The sequence below is a fragment of the Cervus canadensis genome, chromosome 13 (assembly GCF_019320065.1).
Source record: "Cervus canadensis isolate Bull #8, Minnesota chromosome 13, ASM1932006v1, whole genome shotgun sequence".
Taxonomy (NCBI): domain Eukaryota; kingdom Metazoa; phylum Chordata; class Mammalia; order Artiodactyla; family Cervidae; genus Cervus; species Cervus canadensis.
This window is the reverse complement of record NC_057398.1, coordinates 74,014,195-74,029,020: the sequence shown is the minus strand read 5'-3', so window position 1 is coordinate 74,029,020 and position 14,826 is coordinate 74,014,195. Positions and strand designations below refer to the sequence as shown.

The 14,826-nt window shown below is 52.9% G+C and overlaps 1 protein-coding gene across 23 annotated transcripts in view; it reads left to right on the top strand.

Moving 5' to 3' along the window:
* Positions 1 to 14,826, top strand: part of NFASC (neurofascin) — a 199,215-nt gene that overhangs the window by 135,726 nt on the left and 48,663 nt on the right. For 17 of the 23 annotated variants that reach the window (XM_043485669.1, XM_043485663.1, XM_043485662.1 and 14 more), the window contains 4 exons: positions 3,607 to 3,657; positions 10,171 to 10,282; positions 10,697 to 10,881; positions 12,131 to 12,262. In XM_043485669.1, the coding sequence (XP_043341604.1) occupies positions 3,607 to 3,657; positions 10,171 to 10,282; positions 10,697 to 10,881; positions 12,131 to 12,262 (480 nt within the window). The remainder of the gene's footprint in view (positions 1 to 3,606; positions 3,658 to 10,170; positions 10,283 to 10,696; positions 10,882 to 12,130; positions 12,263 to 14,826) is intronic. The other 6 variants (XM_043485665.1, XM_043485651.1, XM_043485668.1 and 3 more) reach the window with 1 other exon arrangement.

Genomic DNA, 14,826 nt, shown 5'->3' with positions numbered 1-14,826 from the left:
TGGAATATCTAAATTAGTGATCCAACAAAATAAATTGTGTTTGATTCTGTAATATTAATAAGTATATGCTGGACCATATGGAATCACTGTGTTTGCATGTTGCAGGTTTATCTTTTAGTTTTATTTGTTTTCATTTTTGTTCCCTGATTGTTTGGCTGGTACCAGAATGAATCAGCATTTCCTGACCCACTTTAGCATTGATGACCCTTCACCAGGAGAGAGAGAAGCTCTCAGTCTAAAGAGTCACTTTTTGCCAGGGACCAGCCAGCCTGGAGCTTTGGCTACAAAGTCCTCAGCCTGCTCAGGACATTGAAAGTGGCTGTGTTGGTTTATACTATGGTTTTGTCACTGACCTTCGGTATAAAAGCCCCCCAAAATGTTCATTTGTCTCAGGCAGTTGCAAATGTTGCTTTCAGTACCGTGGACAGAGGCCATTGTGGAGGTGGTCAGGCAGAGGGCCCCATGTGGGGCTGGCTGTTTCCACAGGTTAAAGGAAAGGGGCTGAGCCCCGGCTTCCCAGAGTGGACCCGTGGGTGACTGATGCTGCCTCCGGGGTGGGAGTGGGAGGCAGAGGAAAGGCCGGAGGGCTCACCCCTCTCTTAGGACACGTGGGCCCTTCTCGCTTCACTGGCCCCCGCCCCCAGCCGTCCCACGGGTGGAGATGGGCCCCCGAAGCAGCTTCCCTCCTGTGTGCCTTCCCCTGTTGTGGATCTTTCTTTCTTCCCTTCTCTTCACGGTCCTCCCTTTTTTTTTTTTCCTTCTTGTCTGTTTCGCCTCCCCTTTCCTCTTTTCCCTGCTCGTCTCTCTCTGCAGCCCCTTTCCTCCTCCCCTAATCTTCCCCTCCGACCTCTGTGACTCCCCACGCCCTGCTCAGAGCTGCCTGGGCTCTGATAGCCAACAGGATGGCCAGCACCCAGGGACAAGCCTCGCTTGTTCCTCACAGGGTTGCCCAGCTTCAGTCCACTTGCTGCCTCTTCCCTGGTGTTTTTTTTTTTTTCCCCTGGTGTTTCTTATTCTGGATCCAGGCCCAGAGAGGACCCCTGAGAAGAAAGTTGGGTTTTCTGAGGTGTCGCCTCAGTGCAGAAGGGACTGCCTGCCAGCTGGCTGAGCTGAGGAGGACAGTCTGGTCTGCCCAGGGGCCTCTGGAGCCAGGACAGGGCTGGCAGCCTCGGGCAGCAGGGGGGCAGGATCGAGGCAGCACCTCCAGTGCCTCACCGGGGTCCCTCTCTCCGACCCAGGCTCGGAGTCTGCCTGCTCTGCGGGGACTGCAGGGTCAGGCTGCTGCAGTCCTGGGCAGAGGCTCTCACTGGTACGTGGGGTAGAGGCAGGGAGACGGAGGTGGTGAAGAGCCTTCCTTTGTAGAAATAAGCAGTTGAAGATTTCAACAACCTTTAGAAGTTGGACTTTCCAGAAACATCCTTTTCTCTACCAGAGTTAGGTAAGGGATATTTGTTTCTGCTTCGTTTCTGGGTCCCCTTCTCCACCGAAACTCTCTCCTCCGATTGCTGAGAAATGCACTGGGCGTTGGGAACAGAACCCTGTTGGCTTCCTGGAGTTCTCCCAGGGGCAGCTTTGGCTGGGACCAAGTTCTGGGCATCCGTGCCAGCTCAGAACTGGGCTCGGTTGCTTAAAATAGCTCAGCTGTGCTCTCTCTGCTTTCCTGCCTGGAAAGGACACAAGCGTTTTCTTGTACCTTCAGAACCAGGTCTGGGAGTGGGAGACAAATCAGACAAGTTGGGACAGCTTCAAAGACTGTTCTCACCAGGGGTTTCTTTCACAGTCTGCCCACTGAGGAAGAAATAAATCTCATCACAGCCAATTTTTTATTACCTGCATTAAAGGATGGAGAGAAAGGATCTGATACAGAACACTGGGCAATATAAAATTATTTTTAAAATATTGTTTTGGGAGGTAGTCAAAGACAGTGAAGTGGGAGTAACAAAGAGATGCATGTCCCACTTTGGTACCGGGTGCCTCCCGAGGACAGGAGTCAGCTGTGGTGAAGGAGCAGGGCTGTCCTTGAGTCAGGCCAGAGAACTAACCCTGCTTCCTCTGATGTCTGTTGTCTAAGTGACCTTCTTAGAGGCGTCAGGAAGTCTCCCTGAATTTCTCAGATGTGCTCCAGAGTCCACAAAGCGTGAGGTCAGTTCTGAGCCTGGGCCATTCCGCCACAGCTGGTGGCACCGGAGCGTGGGGCTCCCCGTCCTCCAAGGCCCAGCCACTGCTCCTCCCGCCCCATGCTGCCCTGTCTCTTCATGCCAGTGAGGGTCAATCTCCACCTTTACCTCCAGATAAACCCAAGCCACCTTTCCACACACAGGCAAAGTCTTTTACAACCAACACACCCCTTTTGAAAGGATGGTTCTGAATAATGAAACTCCTTCTAGTGGATATTAAGCAACTCTGGGATGCAGAGCAATGCTGGTGCTCCTGTTGCCTCCCCACCATGAGTTATAACAGGATTTGATCTGTCTTCCAAGATGGAAATGCTCTGGCAGCCTCTCCTCCCTCAGGCTGCTAGGCTGGGTCCAGGCTTCTCGGGGCATCTGCTTGGCTTCCAGTCGGCTCTCCCATCCCTACCCTCTGTTGGTGCTGTCAAAACTTGAACCAGTAGCTGGAAGGGGACACTGGTAGGAGAATGAAAAGCTCCTTAAGGATGTTGGCATGATTATATGCCCCATTCCAAAATGTCTTTTTCATTGAGGATTAAATGCCCAAAGGTTTTCATTACCTAACATCAGAGCCCACTGGTCTTGTTCCAATAAGGAGTGGTTTCATCCTAAGTTAGTCCAGAGAGCTTTGGACCTCTATCTTGTTAGCAGGCCTTTCCCTGTTCTAAGTGTAGAACTCACAGCTCATGCACACTCTCCTGTCCCAGGCTCCCTTTCTGAGCCTGAAATCCGAAGCTCAGCCTAGCTGTCCCCCTCTCCCTGAACCACTGCTCGCCTCCTCAGAAGGAGGCGTTTCTGCCAACAGACTCAGTGTGGAGACCGGGATAGTGCCCGTCTGGGCAGGCTGGGGAGTCCTTGATGCTGGTCAGTGCACGACTGCTGGGCGCTGCCGAGGGTCCTCTGTCCCCTTCTGTTGGTGACCTGTCTCTATCTTCTCCCCTCGTTTACCCCTCACCCCTTGCGAGTTGGCTTCTGCCTGGGTGGGGCTTGGCTCTTGCCGCAGGGCTAACTAACACTCCTTTCTCTTTAGCGACCCCAGGAGCTGGCCTGATCCAGAGTCCTGGGAACAGAGGATTTTGGCGGAAAAGAGTTGTTCAAATTGCTACAGGATACCACTAATTCATATCTCATTTGTTTGAAATTATAGTATGACCAAGCAATTAGAGGTCATGCCTAATTTCTTTATTAAAAAAGAGACTTATTATTGCCTTCTTTTGCAGGATTTAACCTTTTCTTCCCTTTTGGGAGCTGTTTTGTGTTGCTTGTTCTTCACCAAGCGTATTTCCTTTCCAAATATGCTGTGTGTTTCCTTTGCAAAAGACCACTGGTGCTCCCTGGTTGTTTTGTGGCTTTGCATTTCTGTTGTTCTCTCCCGTTTATTCCTCCTTGACCTCTCCGTGGTCCCTGTTTGCTCACCCTCTTTTGTTTATTGCAGACCACCCCTATAATGACTCGTCCTTAAGAAACCACCCTGACATGTACAGTGGTGAGTCGCCGTGGTAACCTTGGGAGTAACCTTGCCTGTCCTAACCCCAGTTTGCCTAACTCGACTGATACCGTGTCATTAACTCGTGCCGGGTGCCAAGTCTTAGAGTTGGCCAGGTCAGGGTACCAAGGAGACTCCTGCAGAACTGGGAGGAAGGTGGCCAGTGCAGAAGGTGGAGGTGCTTATGTGATGGTGTGGTCTCCTCAGAGATGCCAGCCTCCAGTTGTGAATTCTGGGCAAGTTTGACCTACCTGGTCAAACCAGGGTAGGACTTCAAAACAGCTTCTCAGAGGTTCAGTAGAAACTTAGGAAGCAGTGGTGGGTAGACAGAGAACATCTGAAAATAAGGGAGTTCCCACAGTCAGGAGGAGACAGGAAGTCTCATTTCTATCAGTGGCTTAAAGAGCACAGAAAACTTTGTAGTGTTTGTTTAGCCAGGTTTAAGAGTCTGGATGTGAATTGCCTGCATTGTGCTCTAGCCTTAGTCACTGGGGATACATTTCACAGGTCCTGTATCTCTTTAAAATTCACCTGGGAAATAGGAAGAAGAGTCTTGCTCTGAGTTTTCTTTCAAGGTAAGTATAAATGAAGTTGGACCATCCATTGCAGTCTATCACCTGATTCTCTTCCCTCCTCTGGCAGTGCACTCAGATCCAATCCCCACCCCCTCCGCCACACATTTGCAAGTCATGGAACAATTTCCATGAGGCATATTTCTAACTCATCACACGACTGGTTGCTCAAGCTGATTAGTAGAGTAATTGGCTGTTTCCACACCTGAGCTACCCCCCAAACATGGCTCAAGGATGTCTCGTTTTCCTTGAGCAGGCAGAGGAATCGTCATTTGCTGGCTCTGGAGACACAGCTGCTCCCAGCATCGGTTATGACTCAGAACTAAGGCTGCAGGTCCCCAGGGGGGTCACTGTGGGCTCAAATAGATAGGAAGTGTCTGTGTTGTGATGTGCTAATATAAACAATGATCGGTGTCTGGAGTGGAGGAAGGGAAGGGGGAGTGAGAGCCAGGGAGACAGGCGAAAGCTTTTCCTTGGCATCGAGCCGCCAGAGCCACGCTGAGATCCTACCAAAGAGATTTACTGCCCGAGAATGCAGGGGACCTTTGTTCGATTCTGGGCACTGCTTTCAAAATAATGGGGCCAACCACCATTATGTCAAGAGCCTCAGAGTGCTGGTGTGAAATGTGCCTTTTTCTAAGTTAGATTTTGGGTAATCTGTTATGGAAGTAGTCATTAGGTTGGAGTCTATAGAAGCCAGTAAGTCTCATAGAGGCCATCTGGTCCAAGCTCCTTGCTTTTATAGAAGATAAACCATTGAGGCAGACGTATAAAGTTGTTCTATCAATGATATGTTTGAGTGATTCTAGCCATTTAATAAACTAGTTTGTGACCGATGGTGGATAGTATTATGAGTAAGCAGGAGTTATAAGAATCATCCAAGGCTGGTAAACTAAGCAAAGCTCTCGGGAGCTCACAGGAAGATTAGCCTCATCTCCTCAACCCAAGGTAGATGGGGCTAACCAAGTATGACCCGGGCTAGAAAGGGTGTAAAGTCAAAGTGAGGCATGTGCTGAACAAAGGACAACTAGCTCAGTTGCTTCTAGAAGAAAACAGAAGGTGAAAAGGAAGGAGAGAAGATACAGTCCTTCCTTGAGTTCCTGGACAGAGAGGCACAGTGGGATGAGTAATGCCCAGTACCCTTCTGAGCTTAGATTTGAAATATGCCCCTTTTGTAACAACAGGGCCAGCCCGTAATCACACTTTTTCTAGAGTGGTTTGGTATCCTGTGAATGTATGCCAGGTGTCCCCTGACATGCTAAGTAGCAGGGGGAAGCTGGTCTGAGACAGTAACTTGCCACTTAGAATTCATCCAGGCAAGGAGACAGTCTGCCTGGAATTATCTTAGTCTCTAAGACATGCCATCAAGTGACCTTGGGCAAGTCATTTAGTTTGTTGGAACTTTAATCTCCTTATCTGCAGAATGGGTATGTTACCTGCTCCAAAAGATTGTTGTGAAGATTAAATAGGATAATGTGCATATGTCCCTAGTGAGATGTGAAACACATCCATGATTAATAAATGTTACCATTGTTGGTGTTAAAGAGGATGGTTTAGTGTTGACTGGATCAGGGACGGTTGTTCTTTGCTTCTGAAATTAAGAGGGACGTGGAGGAATTGTAGAGAAGCTTAGGGGAGAGAGACAGGCACAATCACAGGAAGAAAGTACTATGGAGGGAGAAATTGTAGGGCAGACTAGAAAAACGAAAACTTTTCCAGTTCTCAGCTGTGCTGAGAGCAGGGTAAGAACAGAGCCCCAGCTCCTGCGTGAGGGGCTGGGGGTAGATTTATGGAAGAGATTTCTTGGCAGTGGAAGGTATTAAATGTTACTAGGCAAAGAGTTTTGCGCATCTTCTGGGATTGCTTGGTCAGCCATTTCTAGAGCCAGAGAGGTGGTGAGATGCCAGGAATCCAGCCGCGAGTTCTCAGTTCCGAGAACTGGAAGCAGCAAGGGTAGGATCCAGCCACCCCTAAAAGCTGAGTGTGGCAAAGGTTTTCAGACACATCTGATTCATCGAACTCTCTTCTGCTGACACGCAGTCCTTGACAGAGACAAGCAACTCAGGTTTCCGTTAGTCTTGCCATGTCCTCTTGCAGGAGACTACTGAGGCAGTTTTCCTTGTCTCTGTGAAGCCAAGGTGGTTGAGGCAGAGGCGTCTCCTGAGGTGCCCCTGCTGACCAGATTCCCTGGAAACCCACAAGTGCACTCTTGCACCACAGCAAGAGCAGCAGAAGATGGACTGCCCATGACCTCGAGGTCAGATGAGCCCATGTGGGATGCTGTGAGTCTTCAGCGATGTGAGCGTTAGCAGCTGGATTCTGAGTTTGTCCAGATATGAGGTCTGACTCCAGCCTTGATGATCAAGGAGAATGAGAAAAGCATCATCACGCTGGAGAGGCTGGATGCCCCCCTCTGAGAAGAATCCTGTGAAACACTGTCATTTCCCAACGCACACAGCTCATAGAGTTCGCCTTTGTCTCTAGCTCTCTTCCGGAGACTGTGTCTCCCAGGAAAGGAGTGAGCTACCCTCCCTTGGGAACAGTGGCTCCCAAAGGTACCAGCTGGATTATCCTTCATAAAATTTCCTGCAAATCCCTTTCACGTAAGGGGACATTTCTTCACAACCGCCCCTTTGAGTCCAGCCTTTTCATCCCTTAAAGATCCCGTGTGTCACCCTGACTCCTCTTTAAGCTTTCCATGGCCTTAACAGTCCAGTTGAGATGTATTTGGAGCCTCTTGACATCCAGCCCAGCTTCTGTTTTTCCAATTTGGGAGAGAAGGATCTCCCCATCTTTATTGAATAGCCATCGAGGAGAGAAGGACTTCTCAGCTGAGATGGCAAGAACAATATTTGAGGAAAACATCATGGAATAGTTTCACCAGAGAAGCTCATTAAAACAAAAATATCTTTCTCCTTTATCTCTTTTGCCCTTGAATTTTGGTATTCTTTGGTTTGAGTAAGAAAGATCTTCCCAAAACTGACTGTCAGTAGTAGGAACAAGTAGGGTATCAATCTTTAAAGAGAGAGGCAGTATAGAATAGATGCTGCAAGTCAAGCTTTGGCACCAGTGCTCCAGAATCCAAACATAACTGGCCTGTGACTTTGGCAAGTCTGTTGACTCTGCTGAGCCTCTGTTGGAAAATGAGAGGCATGCCCCCACGTTTGCTGTGGTTTTCGAACGTGACGATGGGGGTAGAGATGGAGCCGAGCCGGTGCTTGGCCCACAGTGAGTGGCCAGGCGGCAGCCCTGACTGTGACCTCTGCCTTTAAGATACTCTTCCTTGTATTTTTGAACTTTGGCCTGGTTCCCAGTGGCTTCTCCTCCTTTGGGACGACTCTGTGGTTGCTAGCCCGCATCCTGTAAATGAAGGATGCTGTAGCCTTTTTATAGGCCCAGCTGCAGTGTGTCCAGGAAGCCACAGGGGACCTCTGTGCTCACTTCCCCCTTTTCCATCCTGAATGCTTTGCTGGTCATGTGTGCTTACAGGGCTGCATGCTAAGGTGTGAATTAAATGTCCACAGGGTCACAAATTGGTTTCCGCAGGTTTGGGTCCCACATGGAAGGAATATGATGACTGAACTTCCATGTAACCCCACGGTTCCCGGCTCTCAACAGATTCACCAAACTGGCACCAGAGCCTCCTGCCTTCAAATCTCCTTCTCCTCCTGGTGCCCCTGACATTGTGTTGTCTGACCATTTGGGCCGTTCCAGGTTGATGGGTGGGAGGAAGCTGCTGCTTGGCATCAGGCTTCTTTGGTACTGAGAGCTGGATGCGATTACAGTTACAGATGGTAACCGATTAACCACATAATGGATTAACCCCTTCAGTAGCTGCTGTTGTATGTGTGTGTGTGCTGGTGGGACAGATGAGAACATCTACACAGAGAGATGACACGGGGTAAACTGTTACCTTCTTTTTTCTTCTTTTCTCCTCTTGAATTCATTCATTCCGCAAACATTTACCGAACACTTGCTACATGCCATGTATTGTCCCAGCAGACTAATTACCTCCACGTATGTTTCATCATTCCTTCCCCTTGATAAAAGGATAAAATACCTGCCAGTTCTATGACACACCCTCCCCTGATGGCTGATGGAGAGAAGCTAGGGGCCCGTAGGACAGGAGCCCCGCTGTGCCAGCCAGACCCCAGCTAGCCCATGAGCCCAACAGGGGCACTGAGACAGGGCTCCCGCCACCCTGTCCTCATTCCACCAGCACCCAGTAACTGAATCCAGGCCCCCCTGGAAGCATGCCCGCTCTCACTCCAGGCACCCAGTAACAGTACCCGCCCCACCTGGAAGCATGCCCACTCTCACTCCAGGTACCCAGTAACAGTACCCACCCCGCCTGGAAGCATGCCCGCTCTCACTCCAGGCACCCAGTAACAGTACCCGCCCCACCTGGAAGCATGCCCACTCTCACTCCAGGTACCCAGTAACAGTACCCACCCCGCCTGGAAGCATGCCCGCTCTCACTCCAGGCACCCAGTAACAGTACCCGCCCCACCTGGAAGCATGCCCACTCTCACTCCAGGTACCCAGTAACAGTACCCACCCCGCCTGGAAGCATGCCCGCTCTCACTCCAGGCACCCAGTAACAGTACCCACCCACCCTGGAAGCATGCCCTCCCATCCAGGCACCCAGTAACAGTACCCCCCCCCACCTGGAAGCATGCCCGCTCCCACTCCAGGCACCCAGTAACAGTACCCGCCCCCCCCCACCTGGAAGCATGCCCGCTCTCACTCCAGGCACCCAGTAACAGTACCTGCTCCGCCTGGAAGCATGCCCGCTCTCACTCCAGGCATGTCTGAGGGCTCCCAGACCCTGGCAGCCCCGCCACCCCTCCAGCTGAGTCAGAGACCCATTAAATCCGTGGGTAGGCCCAGCTTGGATTTATATTTGTAACTCTTCTTGTTGACAGTCGCACACCTTTTGAGCAAAGGTGACCCCTCCAATTTGCCCTTGCTTTGGGGTTCCTGGTTACAGAACCCTTGTTCTTCCTCATCCCATCTCATTCATTTCCGTAGAACTGTGCAGAGCTCTAAGGGAGAGGTGAGGCTCTGGTAAGGTGGGGTCCACTGCGCTGGGGTGTCCCCAGACGTGCATGACCCCTTCCACAGGGAAAGAGCCACCCTGAGCGTGTCGCCTCTGTGAGCCCCTGTCCTTGGAAAGCTGTGTGTGTGTCACTGATTGCAGGCCCCAGGGCTGCTCCAGCCTGGTTGAATGGTGGAGCGGCTCCTCCATCTTGGCTGCGCTTGCCTCTCACCCCTCCCTCAGTCTCTCACATCCAATTAACACCCTCCTCCCAGCCGTGCCAAAGTCATTAGTGAAGCAGCAGAATGGTTTTTAGCCCCACAGTGATTTCCTGTCATCCCTGTTCATTAATTCTCCTCCTGTCTTTGCTAAACCATTAATAATGCTCGTTGCATCTCTGACTGTTCATCTGAGTCTTTGTGGCTTTATCCCAGCTCCTTGTCTCCGGGGTCCCAAAGAGCAGGTTGTCTGTCCTGTGGCCCCAAGCTGAGATGGCCTCCCTGGGGCCACCCCTGGCCTCTGGATCCCAGCACAGGATGCACAGGGAGTGGACTGTCCCTGACCAGGCAACCCTTGCCCCTTCCGGGGCCGGAGAGGCTTACTGAACTGGGGGGATGCTGGGCTCCTCTTGGCAGAGCCTCTCAGAGCTTAGAGCTGCTCACACACATGTGCCGGCGGGGCCGAGGAGCCCCGCGCTTCCTAACACACCTCTCTTAATGATGCCCCGGCCCCTGGGGTGGTTTCAGCAGTGCAGCAGGGGGCGGGGGTCTGGGGCTGGTGCCTCTGCGGCTAAGGGCATCATCAGGAGGGCACGATGACCTTTCTCTCTAGTCCAACAGCTCGGCCCAGCTGGGACAGCCCTCTGGGCAGTAAGCTCACAGAGCTTGTTCCATCCTGTTTCAGCCCGAGGAGTTGCAGAGAGAACACCCAGCTTCATGTATCCCCAGGGCACTGCGAGCAGTCAGATGGTGCTGCGTGGCATGGACCTCCTGCTGGAGTGCATCGCCTCTGGGGTGTACGTACGGTTTGCACCCCCACTTCTGCCCGCCCCCCAGGAGGATGGGTTGGGGATTTGTGCATGCTCTGTTGTTGCAACATTTTGCAGGGGGTGGGGTGGGAGAGAGAAACAGACAGCTCCTAATGAGGACGCTGCCAATCATAGTCATCCCATTCTGGCCGCCTTTCTTTCTGAGATAATGAGGAGAGGAGGTAGCTAGGCTTCCTGTATGTATGAGACCCCCTTAGCTGAGTCCTTTGTGCGCCCTGTGGCTGAGCATCCCCTCTGCACAGGAGGGATCAGCTCTCGAAGGACACACGTCCTCCTGAGCCCAAGTACACCGTAAGGACACCCAGGTATCCTGGGCTCCACACAGGTGTGGCACAGCCACATTTAGTGGTAAGCCCCTGTTTCTTGCTTGGTCTCTCTTAGCCCAACACCAGACATTGCATGGTACAAGAAAGGTGGGGACCTGCCATCCGACAAGGCCAAGTTTGAGAACTTCAACAAGGCCCTGCGCATCACCAATGTGTCCGAGGAAGACTCTGGGGAGTATTTCTGCCTGGCCTCCAACAAGATGGGCAGTATCCGGCATACGATCTCGGTGAGAGTGAAGGGTACGTTGTGCGCATTTCTCATTATGACGGTCTACCAGTCCTTGACTCCACAGCCACCCCCCCTCAGGGTGGGTGTGTGAGTGGGGAAACACCAGCACGCTGATGAGTGGCAACAGCGACCTGCAGGAGTGGCGTCACCCCCCGGGTGTGTGTGCATGTGTCAGGGCAGGGAGGAAGGGGAGTGTCACGGGTGGAGACCCCCCCACTGTTGCCCTCCTCCCCTGAGTTCCTGGGGCTCTCTCAGCAGGTGCAGTCTCTTCTGTGGCCCGTTTGGATGACCCAGAACCTGTCTTTCATTTCGCATTCCCGTTCATGGTGTGTTATCTTAGCCCTATGCTGTCTGTGTACTTGAACGTGGTTCTTTTTAAAAATGGGGAGGAATCATGGCCTGAATTATTTTTTTAATAAATCACTTCCCTCCCCTAAAAACACCTGAGCTGTTGTCAGCAATGGAGCACGTGTCTTTGTGGGTCCCAGCCATGGGGCTGGGGGGTCCACCAGTCACTTTTCAGTCTGAATGGTGGGGCTGAATGGATGATCAGCATGATGAGGTTGAATACCACAGAGCAAGAACTTTCTTAGCACATGGTCATTGACCTGTGACCTTGGTTTCAGCTCCACACTCAGAATAGGGGTGCTTAACTTTTATTGGGGTTTCAAGATCTTTGAACTCTGATCTGAAGGACCCTCTTCTCAGAAAAATCCACATATTCACAAAATTTCCAAACAGTTGGAAGGAGTGGCCAGCTAAGAGCTTCTGCTAACCAAAGCTCAACGGGAAAAGAATGAACAGCACGCCTTTCCTAAGTGGTCTGATCTTGCAGGAAGAGCAGTGGAAATGCAGAGAGGCCAACCCCTGCTACTTTACCGCCCTCCCCAGCTTGAGCCCTTGGGCGCACATCAGGAGTGCCTGGGTAGCTCGCAAATCATTGGCCACCTGGGCTTCCCCTGGAGATTCTAACTTAGTAGGTTGAAGATGGGCTCTGGCATTCATGTGTTTTAAAAGCTCTTCAGGAGGCCCCAGTTTAGAACTCCTGTTCAGTGAACTTGAAATAAACCAGTCCTCATCTGTAGTGCCAAGTCGACCAAAAGTCTGGACCGTCATCCCATCAGGACGAGCCCTGGGCAGGTGGTGGGGGCATGGGGCTGGCACTCGGGGGCTCCTGCCTTCTGAGAGGGAGCCCACTTGGTTTCCTCTGCCTGCTTGTGTCATTTGACACCCTTGCTTATGCCTGTCCTTGTCTTCCAGCTGCTCCCTACTGGCTGGATGAACCCAAGAACCTCATCCTGGCTCCTGGCGAGGATGGGAGACTGGTGTGTCGAGCCAATGGCAACCCCAAGCCCACGGTCCAGTGGATGGTGAATGGGGAACCTTTGCAATGTGAGTAACTGCTACTGTCCTGCCTGTCTCTGCTCTCCCTCCTGGGAGCATCCAGCTCCCCCCCCCTGTGGACCAGCTCTGTGCCCTCAGAAGTGAGGGAGCAGCCCATCCCTTTGGACCCTTCAAGAGGGAGGAAGCCTGCCTCCTTTGTGTGCGAGAGAACAGGAGGCCCGTGCCCACGTTTAGGGGATTTCTGCTCCCTGGGACTTTTTCATAAATTTCTGCTTTCTGCTCTTAATAACTGCAGAGCTCAGTCCAAGAGCTGGGGACCTCAGCTGTGTCCCTGAGATTATAGGCTCTGGGACATGGGGTTCAGGAGGTAGAGGAGACCTTGGTAGCTGATCGCCATTGCCCCCCACCAAACCCCTCCCTCTGCTGAGGGTATAAAAGAGGCAGGGTTGTGCGACAACATGAAAGATAATGGTCAGAAATGAGGGGAAGCCTCTATAAGAGCAGAGATGGGCAGTGCAGTTACTGAGTGCACACTGGTGTCCAACAAGACTTAGTCCCACCCAGATGCAGGGGTGTGTGGCACCAGGATCCTTCCGCCAGAGGTCTTGGTCAAAGTTTCACATCTGAATTCACTGTAGTTGCATTTACTTTTTTAAAAATAACTTTATTTATTGTTTTTGGCTGCACTGCGTCTTCATTGCTGCACAGGCTCTTCTCTAGCTGTGGTGAGCAGGGGCCTCTCTCTAGCTGTGGTGAGCGGGGGCTACTCTCTAGCTGTGGTGAGCGGGGGCTACTCTCTAGGTGTGCTGACTGTGGGCTCCTCTCTAGTTGTGGTGACTGTGGGCTCCATCTGGCTGTACTGACTGTGGGCTCCTCTCTAGCTGTGGTGAGTGGGGGCCCCTCTCCAGCTGTGGTGAGTGGGGGCCCCTCTCTAGCTGTGGTGAGTGGGGGCCCCTCTCTAGCTGTGGTGAGTGGGGGCCCCTCTCTAGCTGTGGAGAGCGGGGACTCCTCTCTGGCTGTGGTGAGTGGAGGCTCCTCTCTAGCTGTGGTGACTGTGGGCTCCTCGCTGGCTGTGGTGACTGTGGGCTCCTCTTTAGCTGTGGTGACTGTGGGCTCCTCTATTTAGCTGTGGTGACTGTGGGCTCCTCTTTAGCTATGGTGACTGTGGGCTCCATCTGGCTGTAGTGACTGTGGGCTCCTCTCCAGCTGTGGTGAGTGGGGGCCCTTCTCTAGCTGTGCTGAGTGGGGGCCCCTCTCTAGCTGTGGTGAGTGAGGGCTCCTCTCTAGCTGTGGTGAGTGGGGGCCGCTGTCTAGCTGTGATGAGTGGGGCTCCTCTCTGGCTGTGGTGACTGTGTATCCTCTCTAGCTGTGGTGACTGTGGGCCCATCTCTGGCTGTGGTGACTGTGGGCTCTTCTCTAGCTGTGGTGACTGTGGACTCTTTTCTGGCTGTGGTGACTGGGGGCCCCTCTCTGGCTGTGGTGAGTGAGGTTCCTCTCTGGCTGACTGGGGGCTCCTTGCTGGCTGTGGTGACTGTGGCCTCCTCTCTAGCTGTGGTGAGTGGGGGCCGCTGTCTAGCTGTGGTGAGTGGGGCTCCTCTCTGGCTGTGGTGAGTGGAGGCTCCTCTCTGGCTGTGGTGACTGTGGGCTCCTCTCTGACTGTTGTGACTGTGGGCCCCTCTCTATCTCTGGTGACTGTGGGCTCCTCTCTATCTGTGGTGCCTGTGGACTCTTTTCTGGCTGTGGTGACTGGGGGCCCCTCTCTGGCTGTGGTGAGTGAGGTTCCTCTCTGGCTGACTGGGGGCTCCTTGCTGGCTATGGTGACTGTGGCCTCCTCTCTAGCTGCGGTGAGTGGGGGCCGCTGTCTAGCTGTGGTGAGTGGGGCTCCTCTCTGCTGTGGTGACTGTGGGCTCCTCTCTGGCTGTGGTGAGTGGAGGCTCCTCTCTGACTGTGGTGACTGTGGGCTCCTCTCTAGCTGTGGTGACTGTGGGCTCCTCTCGCGCTGTGGTGACTGTGGGCTCCTCTCTGGCTGTGGTGACTGTGGGCCCCTCTCTGGCTGTGGTGACTGTGGGCCCCTCTCTATCTCTGGTGACTGTGGGCTCCTCTCTATCTGTGGTGCCTGTGGACTCCTCTCTAGCTGTTGTGAGTGGGGGCTCCTCTCTAGCTGTGGTGACTGTGGGCTCCTCTCTGACTATGGTGACTGTGGGCTCCTCTCTAGCTGTGGTGACTGTGGGCTCCTCTCGCGCTGTGGTGAGTGGGAGCCCCTCTCTAGCTGTCATGACTGTGGGCTCCTCTCCAGCTGTGGTGACTGTGGACACCTCTCTAGCTGTGGTGAGTGTGGGCTCCTCTCCACTGTGGTGACTGTGGACACCTCTCTGGCTGTGGTGACTGTGGGCTCCTCTCGCGCTGTGGTGAGTGGGAGCCCCTCTCTAGCTGTCATGACTGTGGGCTCCTCTCCAGCTGTGGTGACTGTGGACACCTCTCTAGCTGTGGTGAGTGTGGGCTCCTCTCCACTGTGGTGACTGTGGACACCTCTCTGGCTGTGGTGACTGTGGGCTCCTCTCGCGCTGTGGTGAGTGGGAGCCCCTCTCTAGCTGTCATGACTGTGGGCTCCT